Consider the following 21,205-nt stretch of genomic DNA (forward strand, 5'->3'; position numbering starts at 1 on the left):
AATCACCAAGAATGATGGCATGATGATTCAAAAGAACAATCTGAACATCAAAGAATGACCAATGGTCCTTAGGAAAAATGTTGAAATCCTCAAAAACTTTTGCAAACAACGACCTTAAGCAATTTTTTCTTGAGCACATCATAGATAGGAACCTAATATTTGTTGAATGGATGAAACAGAATAAATATATTTCTCATGTAACAGCTGTTTTGATTATGTAACAGCTCTGTTTTAAACATTTTGCATGTGATAATTTACTCAATCACAACCTTAGGAAACTGAAATATACATATATATATACACACACACACAAGTATGTGTGTGTGTGTGTGTGTGTGTGTGTTTATACAAAACACACAAGTATATATACATAGGTATTTAATAGTTCCCCTGCCAACGTGGGACAACATGAACACTTCATTTGTGAGATTGCAAATTCAATCCCTGGCTGTACGGAATGGAAGTTTTTTGAAAATGGTGGCTTCCGTTGTCATAATCCCTACGGGCGCGGCCATGTCGTTTGCCTGACAATCTGAAGAAAAATGAACCGGGGAATAGAAATACACTGTAATACGCCATGATAACTATTGGCAGTTGTGGCTTCAAAGGTTCTAGTGAGCATGCGCACAGTTCAATCCAACCTGGAAGTGGCCCAGAGAGGCCATTTCGCCTACGTCGTCAATTGGTTCTTAGCTGTCTGTCGCATGCAAGATGTTGAGGTGATTTGGAATATTAGCAGTGGGGATTCTGTGGGGTTAGTGAGGTGAAATCAGCTTGGTGTGAGTGACACAGTGGTTAGAGGACCAGTGATAGCGGTCGGTGGAATGAATGATGTCGGATCTGCGGGGTAAGTGATGGGAGGGAACCTGTGGGGTGAATGACGGGGTTCTTAATGAGGGGGGCTGTGGGCTAAGTGGCGTTTTCTAACTTAAGTTGGGAGTTTGGCTCGTTAATTTTCACTCTATCTTTGCATATTTTCTGTATGTGTGTAAGTAGTTTTGTAGCTTAAATTACAAGTGTACTTTAATATCAGATTTTATATTGTTGGCCCATGAAACTTGCTCATTTGAGGACAACAAAGGTGCATCTTAAGAGAGACTTAGTAGATGGTACTGGGGGACAGTAGAAGGCAGTGATTGATTGGGAGCAGGAGCTTCAGGGATTGGAGGACACTGAGGGTCACATTGTAACACTTGAGTCTGGGGCCGATTGGGAAAGTGGGGTGCTAAGGGTAGCATATGGGAACCAGTCGATCAAAAGCCTAGAAGGTCAGTGATGGGGGCTTGTGAGGGTGCCTGCATTGTTTTCTGGGCATTGGGTGTTGGGGTCCTTCAGGAATGGATGGTTGGGTCAGTGTTGGCCTCTCCTTGGCTGCCTGTGGACATGGTAAAGGTCAGTGATTGGCAGTTGAGCAGATTGATGATGGTTTTCTATTGGGGTGCATTACTTTGAGCCCCAATTGTTGGGGACTATTTTGGGTCCTGTGGAAATCACACTTCCTGGGAAACATTTACTGGCTATCCAGATGCTAATGATTTCAGGAGCCTGGCCATGTCAGTGGCTAGGAGGCATTTTGTGACCTTCTGACAGTCCTATGGTCCACGCATTGGGGATTTCTGGAGGTCAGAGCTCAGTGACTACATTTGGGTGTGTTGGGGGCGGGGGGCGGGAGGAGAGGGGAGTGGTAATTCGTTGTGGACAGGCCAGAAATGGTAAGTGATTGGGGTCCTGGTGCGTGTCTGCAGGTTTTTCAGGTCAAGGTGAGGTTGAGTACAGTAAATTTAAATTTTATCTTTGTCAAAAAAGGCTGGGATGTCTCGGGTGTTATGGATGGGCATTGAAATGTCCAGAAGCTTGGACATACCAGATATGGCGAGTTCCAAATGGAAATCGTGTTTCTGGAAGCTGACCATATAGGGGACGACATTGGATAGTGGCAACGGTGTGCACTTCAGAATGAGGCAGACATGGGTCTGATTCCCTTTGCAGACTGAGTGACCGTAAAGCAGACTATGTAACAGCGTTCATTCCTCATCCACAAAATGAGTATAATAATTATACTCGTTAGCTGACAATAATTTTACTCTTTAGCTAATTATACTCTTTGTGTGAAAGTTAAACAAGGTACCTGATACCTGACTTGCAACCTGCTGATTTTTATTCAGTGTTTACCACATACCAGGAAGGTGCTGAAGGCTTAATAAAACCTCATGTCGTGTAAGTTGCCCAATGCCCAATCCCTATCTTCTTCCTTATTTTGGAAACTATAAAGTAATAGCGTCATATTCTCACAGCTAAAAGGTGGCAGGCAGAGCTGCAGTTAAACCTTCATTAAGTTTAGTCCAAACTCACGATCTTTCACTGATTAATAACTAGAGTTGGATTTTTCTGAACTATGCTTATTTCATAGTATCCTAGCATAGTGACCTTCACCTACGGGCCCTCAGAAATACTTGTGTGGAGCAAATGTTAGATGAGTGACCATGTGGTCTTTGCCCTTCCAGGGCTTCTTGGTGTCTCTGGTGGGTCAAGCCACATCCTCGAGGCTATAGGACCTCCCGTCATAGCCCAGCCTGCCTCTCCCCAGCAGCTCTGATTGGAGCCTCCAGATGCTCACGCAGCTTCAGGCTCCTGGGAAAAGTGGAGTTGTCTGCAAGAAAGACCACGAGTTGAAGCCCAGAGGGGACATGCCTGCTGATGTGAATTTGTCCCAGAAGCCCCAGATCCTGGGTCCAGAGGAGCAGGATGGATCATGTGAGGTAAGCAGGAGCCCCGGGACAGGTGTTTAGAACTTCTGGGCAGACACAGGAAGCAGCAGATTCTGGACTTCCTGTGCCTGACAGTGAAGGTGTGTCTTAAGAGGTCCTTAGTAGTTGGTACTGGTGGACATTTGGGGAAATGGTCCGTTGCTTGGGGGACTGTAGAAGGCAGTGATTGATTGGGAGCAGTCTGGATCTTCCAGTCACCTCATATTCACAGGCCTTCTGTGTTATAGAGGAAACAGAACTGACGATGAAAGAGGCAGCCAGTAAGTTAGAGAAGAGGGTCAGCCCTGGGGCAAATGAAGAAGAAAAGGTGGCCCCTGGTCTGGGTGGGAAGCCCCAGCCCCAGGCAGGGACGCGCTCACTCCGTCCTGCTCAGCACTGCACCGCTGGTCTTCGCATATGCTCTGCTGGTTCCCATCCGACTCCGGCTTACCTGCTCCGTCGGGTTGGCTCTTTCCCCTCTGTCCTCATAGTTTATCGAGTGACAGGATACTAAAGCAAGAACTGGTGCTTAAGGACTGGTGGGTTTTCCTATTTTAAAAGATGGATAAAAACGCCAGAGAACAGTGTTTCCAAATTATCCACAGATACTAATATTTGATACTTAGAATGAGAAAGCAGGATTCTTGGGTATACTCAAGATTTCCTGAAACTCTAAGGTACTCTGTGTATTTCATGACACTTGATTTGTGTGTTTTAAAATAATAATGAGTGGCCATAGTAACAAACAGTGCATCCTTGTCTTGCGATAGGTTTATACTCAAGTTACAGAGATGTTCTACTTCAAGAAGGTATAATAAATGCATGGCTTTTTACCATTGTGAACCCATATATTGTGAAAAGATTATCTATTTCAATTGTGTTTAAAAAATAATCTCAGCCTGACAGAAACATTTTATAATACAAAACATTAAGAGAAAGAAACATCAACACTATTAAAATAAAATTAAAAAATTAACAATAAGTCTCTGTAACTTCCCCATTAACCAGTGATGATTAATTCACATTGAGCTAGGGTATGTTGTTACAGGGACCAGTGTCATTTGAGGACGTGACCATACACTTTAGCAGGGAGGAGTGGCAGCATCTGGACCCTGCCCAGAGACGCCTGTACCAGGATGTGATGCTAGAGATCTATAGCCACCTCTTCTCCGTGGGTGAGCACACCTGCCCTGGGAGTCGTGGATGGGCCTCGTTGAGGAGAGTTCCTTCCTTCTTGTGGAATGCAGTGGGGCGTCTGCAGTATGTAATTGGTTTGTCTGCAATTGTTCATTCCTTTTGGGCATCTTGGAGTATTACTTTGTTCTTAGTGAAAGATGTTGACGTTTCTGATGAGCCCATGCAAAGCTTCACTGAATGGCCTCTACAGCCCAAGACCACATCCCAATCCGATATCCTTTCTCATTCACAGAGTATCACATTCCCAACCCAGAGGTCATTTTCAGGATGGAAAAAGAAAAGGAGCTGTGGCTGGGGGAGGCTGAACTCTCACATCAGAGGCATCCGGGTGAGTGACTGTTACCCTGGCAGGTGTGCATATCATTGAGGGGCCGTTATTCGACTGACCACACTCATCCATTCTCACAGTAGTGGACACTTAGGTCGCCTCCTAATCCCCGTTTCTACAACTAATGCCGCTGTACATTCTTGTACATGTCCCGTAAGGATGGGTGTCACAGTTTCTCACAGGTAGGTACTCTGGAGTGGGATTGCCTGGAGTGGATAGAAATGTACGTACTTTGACTAATAAACCGTATTCCTCTTCAGATGAACTGCACAGTCTCCAACCCCATGCGCTGTGCGCAGGATTCGCATTTGCACACCTTGCTGCCACCACTTAGCATGTACCACATTTGTCATGGATGGCCCATGTGATGGGTAAAAGGGCTATTTCATGTTTTAATTTCATTTTTCTAATAACTGAGCAGTTACAGGATTTCATCAGACCTGTTATCTGATTAGGTTTTCAATGTGTTCATTGCCTTTGTTTTATTACTTTACTCCTTTGTGTCCATGGAGTCTTCTCAAGGCCGTTTTTTCCTTTTTATTTGCCCCCTAAAGTTGTTGACTTTTCTTTTCTTTGCTGGATCTCCTTTCTCTTTTATCCTCTAATTGTGTTGTCACCAGCTTGAGGCCCTGTACTTCCCTCTGGTCATCGCTTCATGTAGGAATTGTCTCCGAGGGCCTTTGTATTCTGATCATTAGGCCTCATATTTTTCTGATGATCCTTTATCAACCCCTCCAGTCCTGGAGCCTAAACTGTTCTATTACCCTATTTAACTGTGTGGTGGACAGTTCCCGTGGGATGACTCACTTCCTTTATTTTAGGCAGATCAGAAATTGGAATTATCACACAAATCTGAAATTCTTTTCACCTTATACATTTTGTTAGGTTCTTCTGTCTTTCTTAGTAGCTCTTCCAGCTCAGTCTTCTAGTTTATTATTTTAGAAATCCCACCATTTTTTCTTTTTGCACGTATAATTCAGTTGCCCCTTTTTCTTAATTTCTTAATTCCGGAATTAAGGAAAACCTCCCTGTTTTCTCAGGCTTAGATTATTCTGTTCCTCATGTGATTTATGGATTCCCATCATGTATGAGTTTAGTCAAGACGCTATTGACCGATTTTATTACCACAAAGATTAATATTTTGTTTATTTTTTTTATCAAAACAGATTTTGGTGCAAAATACAGTTATGCAAAAATATGGTTATTTCCTACTGTGTAGGATTAACACTTTTCAGTGACATTTTCATCATGGCCACATAGTTCCAATTTAAAAACATACCTGGATAGTTTTCATCACTCATCCTCTACTTCATTGTTTTCATATATTCTTTAATATCTACTTTCTCTATATATATATATCTAATATATACAGACAGTATACGTTGTCTATAGGATGATCGTCTCTGCATATAGTCTGTTGATTATTTTGTACTCTCCTTACTTAATTTTCATTATGTCTGTGTTAAGCATGAGGAAACCATTCAGGATATAATAATTATAGAATTTTTTTTTTAAAGATTTTTTTATTGGGGAAGGGGAACAGGACTTTATTGGGGAACAATGTGTACTTCCAGGACTTTTTTCCAAGTCAAGTTGTTGTCCTTTCAATCTTAGTTGTGGAGGGTGCCGTTCAGCTTCAAGTTGTTGTCCTTTCAATCTTAGTTGTGGAGGGCGCAGCTCAGCTCCAGGGCCAGTTGGCCATTGCTAGTTGCAGGGGGCGCAGCCCACCATCCCTTGCGGGAGTCGAACCGACAACCTTGTGGTTGAGAGGACACGCTCCAACCGACTGAGCCATCTGGGAGCTCAGCGGCAGCTCAGCTCAAGGTGCTGTGTTCAATCTTAGTTGCAGGGGGCGGAGCCCACCATCCCTTGCGGGACTCGAGGAGTTGAACCGACAACCTTCTGGTTGAAAGCCCACTGGCCCATGTGGGAATCGAACCGGCAGCCTTCGGTTCAATTCCCACATGGGCCAGTGGGCTCTGAAAGCACAGAGCTCCAACCGCCTGAGCCACCGGGCCAGCCCCAAATTACTGAATTTTTGAAGATAGGCAGAAAATAATATTTTATTCTATTTTAGAAGGATAGTTTAAATATCTGCTGAGTTAAATTCAAAGGGAGGGAGATTATAATTGGATAGAGTGGGTAATAGTATGACATGTTAAAATCATCAGCCTGTTTGCATTAATCACGTCTAATAACTGGGGGGCATAGACAGTGACTGCTTTTGAAGATCAGAGAAAATGGTGTCACCTCACAGGTGCAGTGACGTAGGGCAATAATTTTAAGGGCACAGTATTTGGAAATGTTCCATGAAGCAATTTTGAATTGGAACGAAGGAGCAGGCAAAGTAAGCTTAATGGGGATAGAGGACATAAGTATATGGTTGGATTTGAGAATAAATTGGACTTTTTTTGAGTCAGCATTGTTAAGCTGTGTTGGGGAGTTACAGATAAGCTTTTCAGCACAATTCTGATATTTTACAGTGAACATATTTGGCAGTGATTTAAATATCAGGTTCAGCAAGAATTTTATGATCTAAATAAAGTGGAAGGTTAAAAACGTTCCAAATCTATACCTGGGAACCCACAGTGTGAGATCCTCAGAATAAATGAAAACCAATGGTTGGGTAAAATTACTACATAAGAATGAAAAATGAAACAGAAAACCAAATAACCAAATTAAAAAACAAGTAAAAGAATTGAATAGCCATTTCTCCAAAGATGATACACAAACAGTCAACAAGCATATGAAAAGCTGCCCAACATCACTAATTATTAGGGCAATGCAAATCAAAACCACAGTGTGGTATCACTTCACAACCATTAGAATAGCTACTATTGAAAAACAGAAAATAACAAGTGTTGGTGAGGATGTGGAGAAATTGGAACCCTTGTTCACTGCTGGTGGGAATGTAAAATGGTGCAGCCACTGTGGAAAATGTTATGGCGATTCCTCAAAAAATTAAACATAGATTTACCATATGATCCAGCAATTCTGTTTCTGGGTATATATCCAAGAGAACTCAAAGCAGAGAGATTTATTTGCATACCCATGTTCATAGAAGCACTATTCACAATAGCCAAGAAGTGGAAGCAACCCAGTTGTCCATTGATGGATGAACGGAAAAACAAAATGTGGTCTATATATACCGTGTAATATTATTAAGCCTTAAAAAGGAAAGAAATTCTGACACCTGCTACAAGATGTGTGAACCTTGAGAACGTTCTAAGTGAACTAAACCAGTCACAAAAGGATAAATACTGTGTGATTCCATTTATATTATCTAGAGTAGTCATATTCAGACAGACAGAAAGTAGAATGGTGGTTGTAAGAGACTCTGGGGAGAGGAAAAAGGGGAGTTGTGTTTAATGGGTGTGGAGTTTCAGTTTTGCAAGATGAAAAGGTTCTGGAGGTTGCTTATACAACAGTGTCAATGTACTTAACACTATTGAACTGTAGACTTAGAAGTGGTTAATTTTATATTGTGTTTTTAGTTAAAAATGTTAATGATAAAATTAAAGAGCATTCTCATTTTTAAAAAAGCAAAATATGGATGAGGTTTTTTTTTTTTAACATGACCAGGGTCTGGAATACAGTTTATCCAAGTGACTGAAAGACAAAAGAAACAACATATGGTCATATCATGCTCAGTGTTTAAATCTCTGGTGGGATAAAGTAATAGTAAAATTCAGCCACTTTTTTTTTTTTTTTTAATATGCTGTGTCTTGTGTTCTACACTAATAAATTGGACGATCTGTGACTCCCATTCTTGGCAAAAAAACCAAAAACAAAAACAGGAAATAGTAGGTAGCATAAAGCTGAAAGTTATAACAAAGAGAGCATGGTCTGATATAATAATTTCTCTCCTATAAGACAGTTCTAAAAGGCAGATCAGCAGGAAGCCTTACTTTCTCTATTCACTCGGGTTTTTCCCTTGTCATTGCTGCACTATCCTTTATGATATTGTTGAGGTGCATGATTGAATGTGCACTGCATCCAAAGCCAGGTTCTCCTAGGCAGAAGAGGGGTGGAGGGTATTGAGAAGCTGTGGTCTACCACCCTGGCCCAGCAGGTGTACATGATGTTGTATGCATGTTCCATCAGCAGGAATAGTCTCACTGTCACATCTGATTCCAAAGGAAATTGTGAACTGTTACGTAGCTTGGCAGCCATGTACCTGGCCACAATTAACTTCTATGGAAGAAGGGTGAAACATTCTAGGGGACAGTTTGCTTGTCCAGTCTTCCAGTATACCTTTCTTGGGGCATGCATATATTCCTAGGCTCAAGAAAACAAATTTCAGCTTCATGGAGAGTTGAGTTTGGGCATAGGTATTCTTTCACTGCTTGGTTACGTCAGGATTGACACTTGAACAGTTTTCCAGAAGATCTACAGAGCTGATGGATTTGGTATTTTTTCTAACAATTGGAAGAAAGCTGGGAGATTAGTGATAATTTAGATCTGAAAGCTAATGAAGATGATGTTTAAAATAAAACAGCCAGTTATTTTTACTAGCAAAAATTGGTTTATTTGGGACTAGCAAGGAATTGCAATTTGGGACAAGCCTGCTCTTGCAAAAAACTATAGGCAAGTCCAGCAAACAAAAGAGAGGAACCTTACTTAATAGAGAAAAAGGAGGAAGTTGAGAGGAGTGCTTTGATCAGAAGTCCATTGGAGGAAAGCAAGAGTTCAGGGTGGTGATGGCTTCTTGTTGGCAGAGTTGCAAAGGTTCCCACTGGCTGGGCTTGTTGCTGGGCAAGGAGAAAATCTTCCTCCTGCTGGGGTAGTAGAGACACTTCTTGTTGGGAACGCAAAGTACATCTCTTCTTGTTGGGGTCTCTTCCTGTTGGTGTCTATAATTTACACTTTCTCCTGTTGGGATGTGTAATAGACATTGAGTGGTAATGTGTGAAAGTGCCTCCTGGCCTGTCAACTCCACTTTAAATGAGATTTCCTTTATTCAGTTTCACAAAGACCTACACTCTGAGCCTCCTCCTTCAAGGCTTAACTATTCACAGATGTTGTCCTATAACACTTGTCTGTTTTATCTCTGATCCTTTAGTCATCCCACGAGGTCTAGGTATCGAGACTGCCTACATAAGTGGAGCCAAGATGCCTTTGTTCAAATCTAATTTTCCCCATGAAAAGTAGTTTTGGGTGAGCAAAGTAGTTTTGGCCAATCATTCAACCATTCTGTGCCTCCTTTTCTTTATCTATAAAACAGGGATAATGAGTGTAGTTACCTCATAGGTTGTTGTGAGGATTAAATGAGTTTATGTGTGTATCACATAGAACATTGCCTGGCAAATGATAAGTGCTATACAGATAAGTGATTGGCATTTAATAAGGGCTGTGTGACTGTTAACTCTCATCACCATCACCACCAGCATTGTCATAAGACTCAGTTATTTCCCTGTGCTCAATCTCAGTCAGACCACATGATTTCTCCTCTATCCTTTTCTAACTATTCATTGTGTCTATGGCATCTTTTTCTCCTTTTAGAAGAGGAGTCTGGGCTTGAAACCCAACAACAAGAAATTTCTGAAAAAGCTTCATTTCATAATGATATGGCGGGCAAAGTCACAAGAAATGGTTCTTGGTGTTCCATTTTAGAAGAACTGTGGAAAGATGCTGACCATACAGAGAGAGACCAGCAAAATCAAAATAAACCTTTGCATCGTAGGGCCTTCCTCAATAAGAAAAATTTAAATACAGAGAAAGACTATGAATATAAGGACCCTGGGGAAATCATTCATGTAAGGCCCCACCTTGTTTCTTCACAAAAAAGACCTCACAAACATTGTTTGTTTGCAAAAAGTTTGAAGTCTAACCTAGAAGTAAATCATCAAAATCAAAGCAATACCACAAAACACCTTGATGAGATTGTTGGATCTGGTCAGCTATTCACCCATGTCTCTCCCATTGCTAGCTGCAAGAATATTCACAGTGCTAGCTGCGAAGGTAATCAATATACAAAAGTCCTCAGCTATAAACAGTCACTCACACAAAATCAAATTCATACTCGGGAAAAACCAGATAAATGTACTGAATGTGGGAGGGACTTTACCCAGAAGTTACACCTCCTTAGGCAACAGAGATTCCATAGTGTAGAAAACCTCCAGGAATGCAGCAAATGTGGAAAAGCCTTCACTCCACAATCAAAACTCAGTGTACATATGACAGACCCTACAGTTAACATACCTTATATATGTAGGGAATGTGGAAAAGTCTTCATTCAGAGGTCAGAATTGATTACACACCAGAAAACTCACACTAGAAAGAAGCTCCACAAATGCCATGAATGTGGAAAAGCCTTTTTCCAGATGCTATCTCTATTGAGACATCAGAGAACTCATACTAGAGAAAAGCTCTACAAATGCAGTGAATGTGGGAAAGGCTTCTCCCAGAATTCGACCCTCATTACACATCAGAAAATTCATACTGGTGAGCGGCAGTACGCATGCAGCGAATGTGGGAAGGCCTTCACCCAGAAGTCAACACTCAGCTTACACCAGAGAATTCATTCAGGGGAGAAATCCTATGTGTGTATTGAATGTGGGCAAGCCTTCATCCAGAAGGCACACCTGATTGTGCATCAAAGAAGTCACACAGGAGAAAAACCTTATCAGTGCCACAGCTGTGGGAAATCTTTCATTTCCAAGTCACAACTCGATATACATCATCGAATTCATACTGGGGAGAAACCTTATGAATGTAGTTACTGTGGGAAAACTTTCACCCAAAAGTCACACCTCAATATACACCAGAAAATTCATACTGGAGAAAGACACCACGTGTGCAGTGAATGTGGGAAAGCCTTCAATCAGAAGTCAATACTCAGCATGCATCAGAGAATTCACACTGGAGAGAAGCCTTACAAATGCAGTGACTGTGGGAAAGCCTTCACTTCCAAGTCACAATTCAAAGAACATCAGCGAATTCACACTGGAGAGAAACCCTACATATGCACTGAATGTGGGAAGGCTTTCAACGGTAGGTCAAATTTCCATAAACATCAGATGACTCATACTAGAGAAAGAACTTTTGCCTGTTACACATGTGGGAATGCCTTCATCCAGAAATCAGAGTTGATTACACATCAGAGAACTCATATTGGAGAGAAACCTTATGAATGCTGTGTCTGTGGGAAATCCTTCAGTAAGAAACCACAACTCAAAGTGCATCAACGAATTCACACAGGAGAGAGACCCTATGTATGTTCTAAATGTGGGAAGGCCTTCAACAACAGGTCAAATTTTAACAAACACCAAACAACTCATACCAGAGACAAATCTTACAAAAGCAGTTATTCCGTGAACGACTTTACCTAGAAATGAATACCTAGTATGCATTCATGTATACATAAATGAAACAAACTCTGCATTTCTTGAAGAAAAAAATCTCTTAAGAGTCAGATTTAATTGTATATCATAGAATTCATGCTTTAGAAAAGCTCTAGGAATGTATTGCATATCACAAAGTTACACGTTGTTTTATGCGAGTAAAATCACTCAGAAAAAAACTTTCAAGGATGAGTGAAATTGTCCACATTTGTACTACCCTTGTAAAGGATTATAAAATTCATCTGGGGAAGAAACCCTGGCAAATATATTGAGAAAAGTGTTTGTATGGAAAGTGGTACAAAACAGATTGTTACCAGGTTATTTATAAGAAAGTTTGTAGGAAATTATATTAATGATAACCCCGTTTGATAGGGGAGATCAATATTTTTAAAGTGCCAGCAAACTGAATTATGACAGCACAATATTATGTATGTATAGATATTTATATGGTCAGGTCAATATATATAGTCCATATTTGTACTATAATATATATGTAATGTATATATGCGCACACACACACACACACACACACACACACACCCTCAGTTCTGTAGTGTTTGCTACAGAATCTACTGCAGAACAGGAGGTGTGGATTATATATTTTTAAAAGAATGTAATTGTATTTATCAAATTTATTCCCTACTACTTGATATTTAAATCCTAAGATTGCACAGTCAATAATTATTCATTTCTTTATGTATACAGACACATGAATGTACATTTCTGGTAAATGCATAAATGTTACTCTGTAGTGTATACTGGTCTTCATGGTGTAGTTTTTGTTGTTGTTTTTTCCTTTGTTCATGATTAGCTTAGCCCTACCCACCCCTTTTCTTTTCACCTCCACCATCTATGGTGAGCCTCTCCGTAAATAAATAACCAGTGTCAACCTTTTAGTATGGATTCTTTCTTATTTTTAAGTAGGTTCCTGTCATATACACCAAGAGTCAGCAAACTGTGGCCTTCAGCCCAATCTGATCGGCCATCTGTTTTCTTAAATAAAGTTTTATCGGAACATATTCATTTGTTTATGTGTTGTCTGTTGCTGGTTTTGTGCTCCAGTGGCAGAGTCGAGTAATTGTGGCAAAGACCATGTGGCCTACAAGCCAAAAATATTTATTTTCTGGCCCTTTACAGAAGTTTACCAACTTGTTATCCACACACACTCATCACTATGCTCATAATCACACACCTGTGAAGGACCAACCTCTCCTCTTTGTTTTGTAAATATTGAGTCCTCATACACGTGTGTGCATCTTGTTCTTTTCACACTGCAATACCGCTGTTCAGCGGCTGCATGGTGTTCTGTTATGTGGACATGCTGTAATTTATTCAACCATCCTCACATTTTGTATTCATTCTTTCCTCCCACTGTTTTTCTCTTTTTTTTCCCACAAGAAGCAGAATACCATAGTCTTTAAGTGGACAGGCCCCAGAGCCAGGTTCCTGTATTTGATTCTGCATCAATTGGGCAAGTTAGTTAACTCATCTGTACTGGTTTTCAAAAGGAAGATTATAATGTGCCTACACCCCACGAGTCATGAAAAGTAAGTGTGTGTAAAGTACTTGGAACCGCGTGGAGAGAACCAGTGCTTGGTGGGCTTGAGTGGGACCCTGAATGAATGGAAATGACAGGATGGGGATTAGGGATGGCAGAGAGAAGAAGCGAGCAAAATAAACCAATAAGAAATTCCCAGGGATTCCATTCTAGCCTCCAGGTACCCCTCAACTTGGCAGCGGGGCTCCTGGGGCTGAGAAGTTGATGTCCACCGTGACGTTGGTGTAGAGGAGCTGCAGCTCCTCCGAGAGCAGTCTGTAGCCCACTGACTTCATGCCATTGTGCCACCACCTTCGTTGGGTGGGGGCCAGGGGGGAAGGGTAGGAGGGGCAGCCATGTGAGCCCAGGTCTCCAGGACTGTCCAGGACCAGACACCCCTCCTCCAACCTGGACTCACCTCTGGGGGTTCTGCTTGTGTCTGGAGTCCTGCCCCTCCTCCAGCATCTGGTGGCAGCCAAAGAGCAGGTGGGGCTGTGAGAGGAGCATCCCATTTAGTTTAAACCTTAAAGGGGAGAGGTAAGGAGGCCAGAGGCCTGTCTCCTCTGATAGTGTGCCCATCCCACAGCCCAGCCTCTCAGGCCAGGGCAGCCTCTCTGCCACTCCATGGAGGGACCTCCAGCTCCCTGTGCCAGGCTCCCTAGAGCAGGGCCCCCCACCTGGCAGCAATGTCGTCCTCATGATGCCAGCCCCAGGATGTGTTGGGGAAGCCATTTATCCTCGGGTAGTAAATGGCGCAGGGCAAACACCCTTCCAAGGTGGCCTCAGTAGGGCAGTCTGGAGAGGCAGAGAGAGTTGGAAACACAAGGAATTTCAAGCAACTGGCCCTGGCCCTCTGGCTAGGATCTTCAAGGTTAATTTCTGGGTTCGCCCTTCTCCACTCACCCCTGTGATAACCTCTCACCTGACCCCTAGGGTGTCCCCTTGTCTAATCCTGGGGTAGCCCTTTCCCTGACCCTTAAGATAACCCCCCACTTGCCCCTGGACTATCCACTCCCTGAGTCATCTGACAGGCCCATCTTGTGACGCCATTGATGGCCCATTCCGGACCCCTAGTCAGTCGCTCCTGTCGCGCGTTCCCCTTTGCTGACCCCCATTAACCTCTCTGCCCACCACGTCACTAAGCGCATCCTGACTCCCTCATTATTAACCAAACCACCCCCACCTGACACCTACATCCAAGAGGATGATTCTTCACTGTCTACGAGACCTTCGCCCAGGCCCCTTCGTCCCCTTCCTGCCTCAGCCCCAGGGACCGGGGTCTGCACCATACAAATGGACAGGTACAGGGAAGGGCAGGACCTGGCCAACGGTCCCTCTCCCTCCACTTGTAGTTGAACGTCTACGGCCACAGACACATGGGCGGGAAAGATGTCACAGATGTAGAGGTTGCAGTCGTCCTCTGGGAGTAGGTTCACCTCATGGAAGAAGACAGTCCTAGTCCTCCTCCTGCATCGCCTCCCAGAACCCCACGTTGCGTAGCTTGCCCCGGTGAAGTGTTGTTCACCTGGGTGGATGGAGATATTCCGGGCTGTCCTCACCAGCAGGCAGTAGTGTTCTCCCACCTGCCAGGCCAGTCCGCTCTCACCTTTTCAAGTGCCATTCTCTCACCTGGAACCCCTTCTTATACCCACTGTGGAGCTGCAAAACCACACTTGTCCAGAAAGGTTCAGTTCAAAGGTTACTTCCTCCTGGGAAACTTTTCTTGGATCCCCACCCCCATCCTAGGCTGAGTCAGTAGCTTCAGCTTCTCAGCTCTCCCTCTTCAGCCACCTTCTAGGTTCTCAAGGAACATCACCTTCAAGAGGCCAACGGAGGGAGGAAGAGGTTAGGAGTGATCAGGGACCAGCTGTGTTGCTGTTTCTGCTCCTACTAGATAATGACTAGGTCTGATGCCCAGGAACCAGGCTTGCCTGTCTTCCTCCTCTTCTTCTTCCTCTACCATCATCATCTTCATCACCACCACCTTAATCATTACCATCATCACTTATTATCATCACGTTCATCATATTTGTATTACCATCGTATTTATCATCATCTTCAACACCATCAACATAATCACCTCACCTCCATCATCACTGCTACCAACATCACCATCATCACCATCACCATCATCACCACGCCCACTATCATCATCACATCACCACTGTCATTATCGGCAGCAGCATCTTATTTATCACTGTCACTACTGGAATCATCACTATCAAAACCATCACCACCATCACCATAATTATCATCATCATTTTACCACTTATTGAGCACTTACTATGTGCCAGGCATTAGTCTCGCTGCTTTATATTCATTAACTCAATTAATTTTCCCCACAATCCAATGATAGAGGTGTTATCATCATTCCTATCTCATAAATGAGAAAACAATGGCACAGAGGATAAGTTGTTCCCCAAGTTTATACAGAGTTATTTTGAGTAACTGTGTTGGATGGATGGATGGATGGATGGATGGATGGATGGATGGATGGATGGATGGATGGATGGATGATTGATCCAAAATTCTGACCACACAGATAGTAATGGGCAAGGCCGGGACTCAACAAGCGTCTAACTGACCCCAAACTCCTTTAATTTACCCCTTAGCTTTATTGTCCAATCGGGTAATCCTGGGTCTCAGAGAGGCCCAGACTCCGTGAGACTAAGCCTTTCCTTCAGACAGACATTCAAGCTGATCCTAGACTCAGCCAGTCTAGACCAAACCTATAGCCCTTCGTTCTGATTTCCCCTAATTCAAATTGACTCATAAATCCAGACCCCCAGATGTTCTCTGGCCCAGACACTGTCAGCTTAGAGAGTGACAACTTCAGAGGGCTCAAGCTCTCTGCCCTTTTGTGCTTGCCACACCTGGTTCACCACAGAGATGGCACAGTGCAGTTGCTGGTGCTGAAGGGAGGGGTGTAAGTGGAAGAGCAGGTGCTGGAGGTGCTGGGCTTGCCCATAGTAGGGCACCACTACTGCCATGTGGTGCTGTGTCCAGCAGTAGGGTGGCTGGTATTGGCCTCCCAGCTCCACCAGTGAGTTCTTTTCCACCAGCTGCTCCATTGTCAGATTCTCTGGGATCATCACCTTCAAGGGGCCATCTGAGAGTGGCAGAGGACAGAAATGATCGGGGACCTACCCCGGGAACCCCATAACTCAGTTGTATTGGGTTGAATCATGCCCCCCCCAAATTCATGTCCACCCAAAACTTGAGAATGTGACCTTATTTGGAAATAGGGTCTTCACTGATATAATCGGTTAAAATGTGGTCATACTGGATTAGGGTGGGCCTAATAAGAAGGCCATGTGAAGCCCCAGGGAGAAGGCAGCCATGGAGGCATAAATCCTTGGCCAACAAGCCAAGGATTGCCAAGGATTGCCAGCAGCCACCAGAAGCTAGGAGAGAGGCATAGGATGGCTTCTTTCTCAGTCTCCAGGACTGAGGAACCAACCCTTGCCAAACACCTTGATTTTGGACTTCTGGCCCCCAGAACTGTGAGAGAATAAATTTGTTTTAAGCCACCCAGTTTGTGGCACTTTGTTATGGCAGACCTAGGAAACTAATATACCAGCACAAAGGGTTCTGAGCTGCCCCAGTTGGCTGAAAAACACCCCGCCCTCCTGGTTTTCCCTCCCCCTCTCAGTACCTCTGCCTCTGGTCCTTCCCTCATCTCTCCCCTGGCTCCCATGTTTCTTTCTTCCCCCCTCAGCAAGCTCCTCACCTCCTGTGGCTTCTCTTCCAATGGACCCTAATAGTCCTACATCTGCCTCCGGAGCTCTAATTCCAACCTGCCTCCACACGTCTCCTCCTGGATGGTTCTCATGCCACGCACTCTCCCTACATCTCAGAATACCCTCCTTACAGTTCCCTCTCTCCCTGAGAGCTGCACTGTCCACCCACTCACCCTCTTCTCTTTCTGTGCCTCCTCTCTTTCTATGGTGGACAGTGTTTTTTTTCCAAAGATGGCCACAATAATATCTCTTACCCAACATGCCCTTCTTACAACGTGACTTTGAATTAGTACTATTGAGAGGTGAGTCTATGTCCCCACCCCTTCAAATCAGGTAGGCTTTTGTGACTGTTTCAATGAAGGGAGTATGGCAGAAGTGACACTATATGGCTTTTGAGGCTAGATCATAAAAGGCCATATGGCTTCTACTTTGTTTACACAAATGCTTGCTCTTGAAGCCATCAGCCCCCATGGAAGCTCTAGGCCACCACGCTGTGAGGAAGCCCAAACCAGCCCACTGCAGAGACATCACAGAGGGCCCTTGAGATCACATGAAGAGATTGAGGTGCCTCGCCAGGTCCTGCCACATCTGCCCCCTGCTATTCGAGCTCCAGCCATATCTCACTGCAACTGCATGAAAAACCTGGACCATAACTGCCAAACTGAGCCCTTCCCAAAACTCCTGACCCATATTAACTTTGAGAGTTAATGATTGTTTAAAGACACTTAAGTTTGGGGGTGATTCATTCTGAGGCAGCAATAGATTATCAGCATCGGTCCATCACCTCCAGCTACCAGGCCCACTGCCTTCTGCTTCCAGGTTCTGGCCTCTCCTCAGGGATTCCTGCCATCTCTACAAAGCCCAAGGTGGGGCTGGAGGCATAGGAGGCCCCTACAAGCTTACTGGTGTAGGGTGAGGAGATGGGCCAGTTGGGCAGATATGCCTCTCTGATGTCCAGGGAGTGGATGAGCCTGAGGTTGGAGAATATGTCCTACTGAGGGATGTGTGGAGAGGAGACCTGGACCACAAAGGGCAGCTGTTCTCCCACCTCTGGCTTGTCTTGTATGAGGAAGTGCAAGAAGGTAGTGACACCATGGTGGTGGTGGTGCTGGTAGAGGAATAACCCAACAATCAGCAGTTGTACCCTAGAAATAGTAACAGGAGCCCCCTCTGATCTTCCATTCTGGGAAAGGAAACAGAAGGTCATTCCTCCCATTTTTCAAACCCCTCAATTTTGTGCCACGGGGCTCAGTCCCAGTGTCTTGCACCCATCCTTCCCCGACTGGCTTTGCACACCCCACAGAGGGGAGACAAGAGTGAGAGGTTTGCCAAGGCTGCTTAAGGCCACGTGACCCGTGCAAAAAGGCTGCCTTGTGCAAACCTCCTGCCTCATCTCTTTCAGCCTGATCCAACCCTCTGGTCACAGTGGAGACCAGCTGGGCTGCTCCCTTGGCCAAGCAACTCAATCTTCCTAAGGCGCGATGTCCTTGTCTGTAAAATGGGGCTTATCACTGGATCAGCCTCATTGGGTTGTTGTGCTATGACATGCAATATGCATAGGTCAAGGTGTGACACAAACTCAGCATTATTCCAGAACGAGGCTAGGTTCTTTCATATCTCCAGCATCGTGTATGGAAAGGACCTATCCCACTCCTGATCATTCTGGGTGCCCTTCCCTTCCTTGCCCCTAGTGGCTTCCACAGACTGTATCTCCCTCCACCACAGTCTGAACGTCCTGGATTGTGACTGTCTGTGTCAGCCTCCCCCATCAAACTAGGGGCTTGCAGAGAGCAAGATTCAGGGTTAACTCTTCTCTGGGTCCCTGGCATTTCTCAGCACAGGAGACCCCAGAAATGGATGATGAATGAATGAATGAATGAATGAATGAATGCAGATAGATGCTAGTCTCCACCTGATCAACTCCTACTCATCTTTCAAGAGCCGTCACAAGCACTCCTTGTCTTCTCTAAGTCCTTCGCTCTCGTCTACACTCTGGGCTCTCCTGGTCCCTGGTATTTCTGCTGTCACAGCTCTGGTCACCAGAATGGAAATGGTCTGTGTCCAGGGGCTCTCTCACCTACCAGCCTTGGGCATGACTCATCTCTGGGTCCCCAGCATCACCCACAACAGTCTTATTTATTCATCTATAGTTACTAAGTACTACACCTTGTGCCAGGCATTATGGTGTGAACTAAGGAAATAGACAAAAACAAAATCAACAAAAACCTCTGCCGCCATGAAACCTACATTCTGGTGGAGAAGACAGGCAAGAAAATAGATCATTTCAGACAGTGGTAAAAACCTACAAATGAAAAGGATAGAGGAGGAAAGGGAGTAGAAAGTAGAGACAGAGGGAGGCTATTTCTGCTAGGGTGGTTGGGGAGGGAACATTTATACCGAGCCCTGGAGGACACGGAGAAGCCAGCTGAGGGAAATGTTTTTGGCAGAGGGAACACAGCAAGTATAAAGGCACTGAGGTAGGACAGGGGGGAATACTGGAAAAAGTGGTAAGAAAAGAGGTCACAGTGGCAACGACGCTAGATCAGAAAGAGTCTTCTGGGTCACCGTGAGTGAGTAGGAGAGTGATGCGATCAGACCCACATATTTCAAAGATTGCTCTAGAGTGGTGACTCCCAACTAGGGCAGATTGTGTCCTCCTACCCTCAGAACATCTGCCAATGTCTAGACATTTTTGTCTTAACTGGTGGCGGCGAGAAATGTTGCTGGCATCTGGTGGGTTGAACATCCTACAGTGTACATGCCAGCCCACCCACACCCCACCAAACCAAAGGATGTGCTGAGGTTGAGAAAATGCTCTACAGGCAATGTGGTTCTTCACCCATGGAGAGTGCCTCTGTCTCTGTCTCTCCCTTCCCCTCTTCTCCTTCCTCCTCTTCCCCTCTCCCCTTCCTCATCCCCTTCTCTCTCCAAAGAAACTTCTTGGCCTTGAGGACTGAAGTGGTGTCAGCATTGCTCCTAAAGAAGGACCGGGGAGGGTTCTGAATTCTTGCTCTTCCAAGGATCCATTGAAGACAGGGACTGATTCATGGACCCTAGAGGTTCCCCTCTGGCTGTAGCATGAAGAACGGAATCCTGGGATCTTTTCCGGTGCTTCAAGGGCTCCTACCTGATGCATGAGTCCTGTTTTGAATTTATGCTAGAGAGAAGGTGCTATATTTACAGTGGAAACTGGTGATCGTGGGAAAAGATGGTAGAGAGTGGAGTGGGTTCAAAAGAACCTCTCTACTCTCTAGGCTCATCCCAGGAGACGTCTTTAAGCTGGAAGCACATGAGTCCCATGAACAGAAATGAGTAGGATTTGCACTGGTCCACGCTGGTCCCAATGATCATCCTGAAGCCAAAAGTGAAGAATATCAATAGATGAATAAATGAGCTTTTTAAATGGCACTGAAAAGTTACATACAGGCTGGCGTCCTTGTCCTTAAATCAGAGAGTGTATTTTTAGATGAACTAGAAATTATCTCATTACAGAAGCAGGCGGGGGATCAAATCTCAAATGTGGGGCAGGACAGAATGCGATCCAGGATAGAAAATCCTTCAAGTTTGGAGCGTTGAGGAAACAAGAATCCAATTTCAGTAGCAGATTCTGTTGTGGGACAAGCGTAAGGAAGAACTATCTGCTGGCAGAATCTCTCCCAGCTTTTCAGCTAGAAAGGCAGCTCACATACCATGTTTCCCCAAAAATAAGACCTAGCCAGACCATCAGCTTTAAAGTATCTTTTAGAGCAAATATTAATATAAGACCCAGTCTTATTTTAATATAATATAAAACCAGGTCTTATATAAGACCGGGTCTTATATTGATTTTGCTACAAAAGACACATTAGAGCTGATAGTCTGGCTAGGCCTTATTTTCGGGGAAACAGTAGGAGAGCTGTTTCAGAAAACATCATCCAGGCGTTTGAGTGGCACTCCTAGATTCAGATAACCGTCCTTCAAGCAAAATGAGAAGGAACTAGACCCCATAGATAGGGTGGAGAAGCACACCATTCACACACAGAAGACAACTGGCAAGAACATCTCAGGAATTTTAGCTGGATTTGGTGCACCAGCTTTTGAAATACCCTGGTAGAGTTGACCCAGCAGCAATTTATGGATGTGTTTGCTGGGCTGAAAATAGCACGGCTAATAATAATTTGTTTCCCAGCTGTGAATGCTACAGGTGTGGACCGTGCCTGAGTCACACCACACTGGCCAGTCACAGGAGTTGGATGCATCTGGTCGTTTCCATGGAGCCACTAACAGAGTGTGCTGGTCACACATCATCCAGTGTGAGAATGCCCAGGCTCACA

General features: G+C 44.3%; 1 protein-coding gene across 2 annotated transcripts; it reads left to right on the forward strand.

Annotated features, from left to right (window-relative positions):
* The first annotated feature begins 650 nt into the window (after positions 1 to 650).
* On the forward strand, positions 651 to 12,634 carry ZNF175 (zinc finger protein 175). 2 transcript variants are annotated; one of them, XM_033127335.1, is made up of 5 exons: positions 651 to 847; positions 2,505 to 2,759; positions 3,781 to 3,922; positions 4,177 to 4,272; positions 9,775 to 12,634. In XM_033127335.1, the coding sequence occupies exons 2-5, from the start codon at positions 2,610 to 2,612 to the stop codon at positions 11,601 to 11,603; spliced, it is 2,217 nt and encodes a 738-aa protein (XP_032983226.1). In that variant the 5' UTR covers positions 651 to 847; positions 2,505 to 2,609; the 3' UTR covers positions 11,604 to 12,634. The 2 variants fall into 2 exon arrangements, with proteins under 2 accessions (XP_032983226.1, XP_032983227.1); XM_033127336.1 differs by having other exon boundaries at positions 3,796 to 3,922.
* Positions 12,635 to 21,205: the final 8,571 nt, after the last annotated feature.

Source organism: Rhinolophus ferrumequinum, chromosome 15, assembly GCF_004115265.2.
Source record: "Rhinolophus ferrumequinum isolate MPI-CBG mRhiFer1 chromosome 15, mRhiFer1_v1.p, whole genome shotgun sequence".
In the NCBI taxonomy this organism is placed as follows: Eukaryota; Metazoa; Chordata; class Mammalia; order Chiroptera; family Rhinolophidae; genus Rhinolophus; species Rhinolophus ferrumequinum.

What these genes read in the sequence shown, in the direction of transcription:
- ZNF175 (XM_033127335.1), top strand. Translation starts at nt 2,610, where the DNA reads ATGCTCACGCAGCTTCAGGCTCCTGGGAAAAGTGGAGTTGTCTGCAAG. An exon ending in AGCAGGATGGATCATGTGAG is followed by an intron (nt 2,760 to 3,780) that starts GTAAGCAGGAGC and finishes ACATTGAGCTAG; the next exon opens with GGTATGTTGTTACAGGGACC. An exon ending in CTCACATCAGAGGCATCCGG is followed by an intron (nt 4,273 to 9,774) that starts GTGAGTGACTGT and finishes TTCTCCTTTTAG; the next exon opens with AAGAGGAGTCTGGGCTTGAA.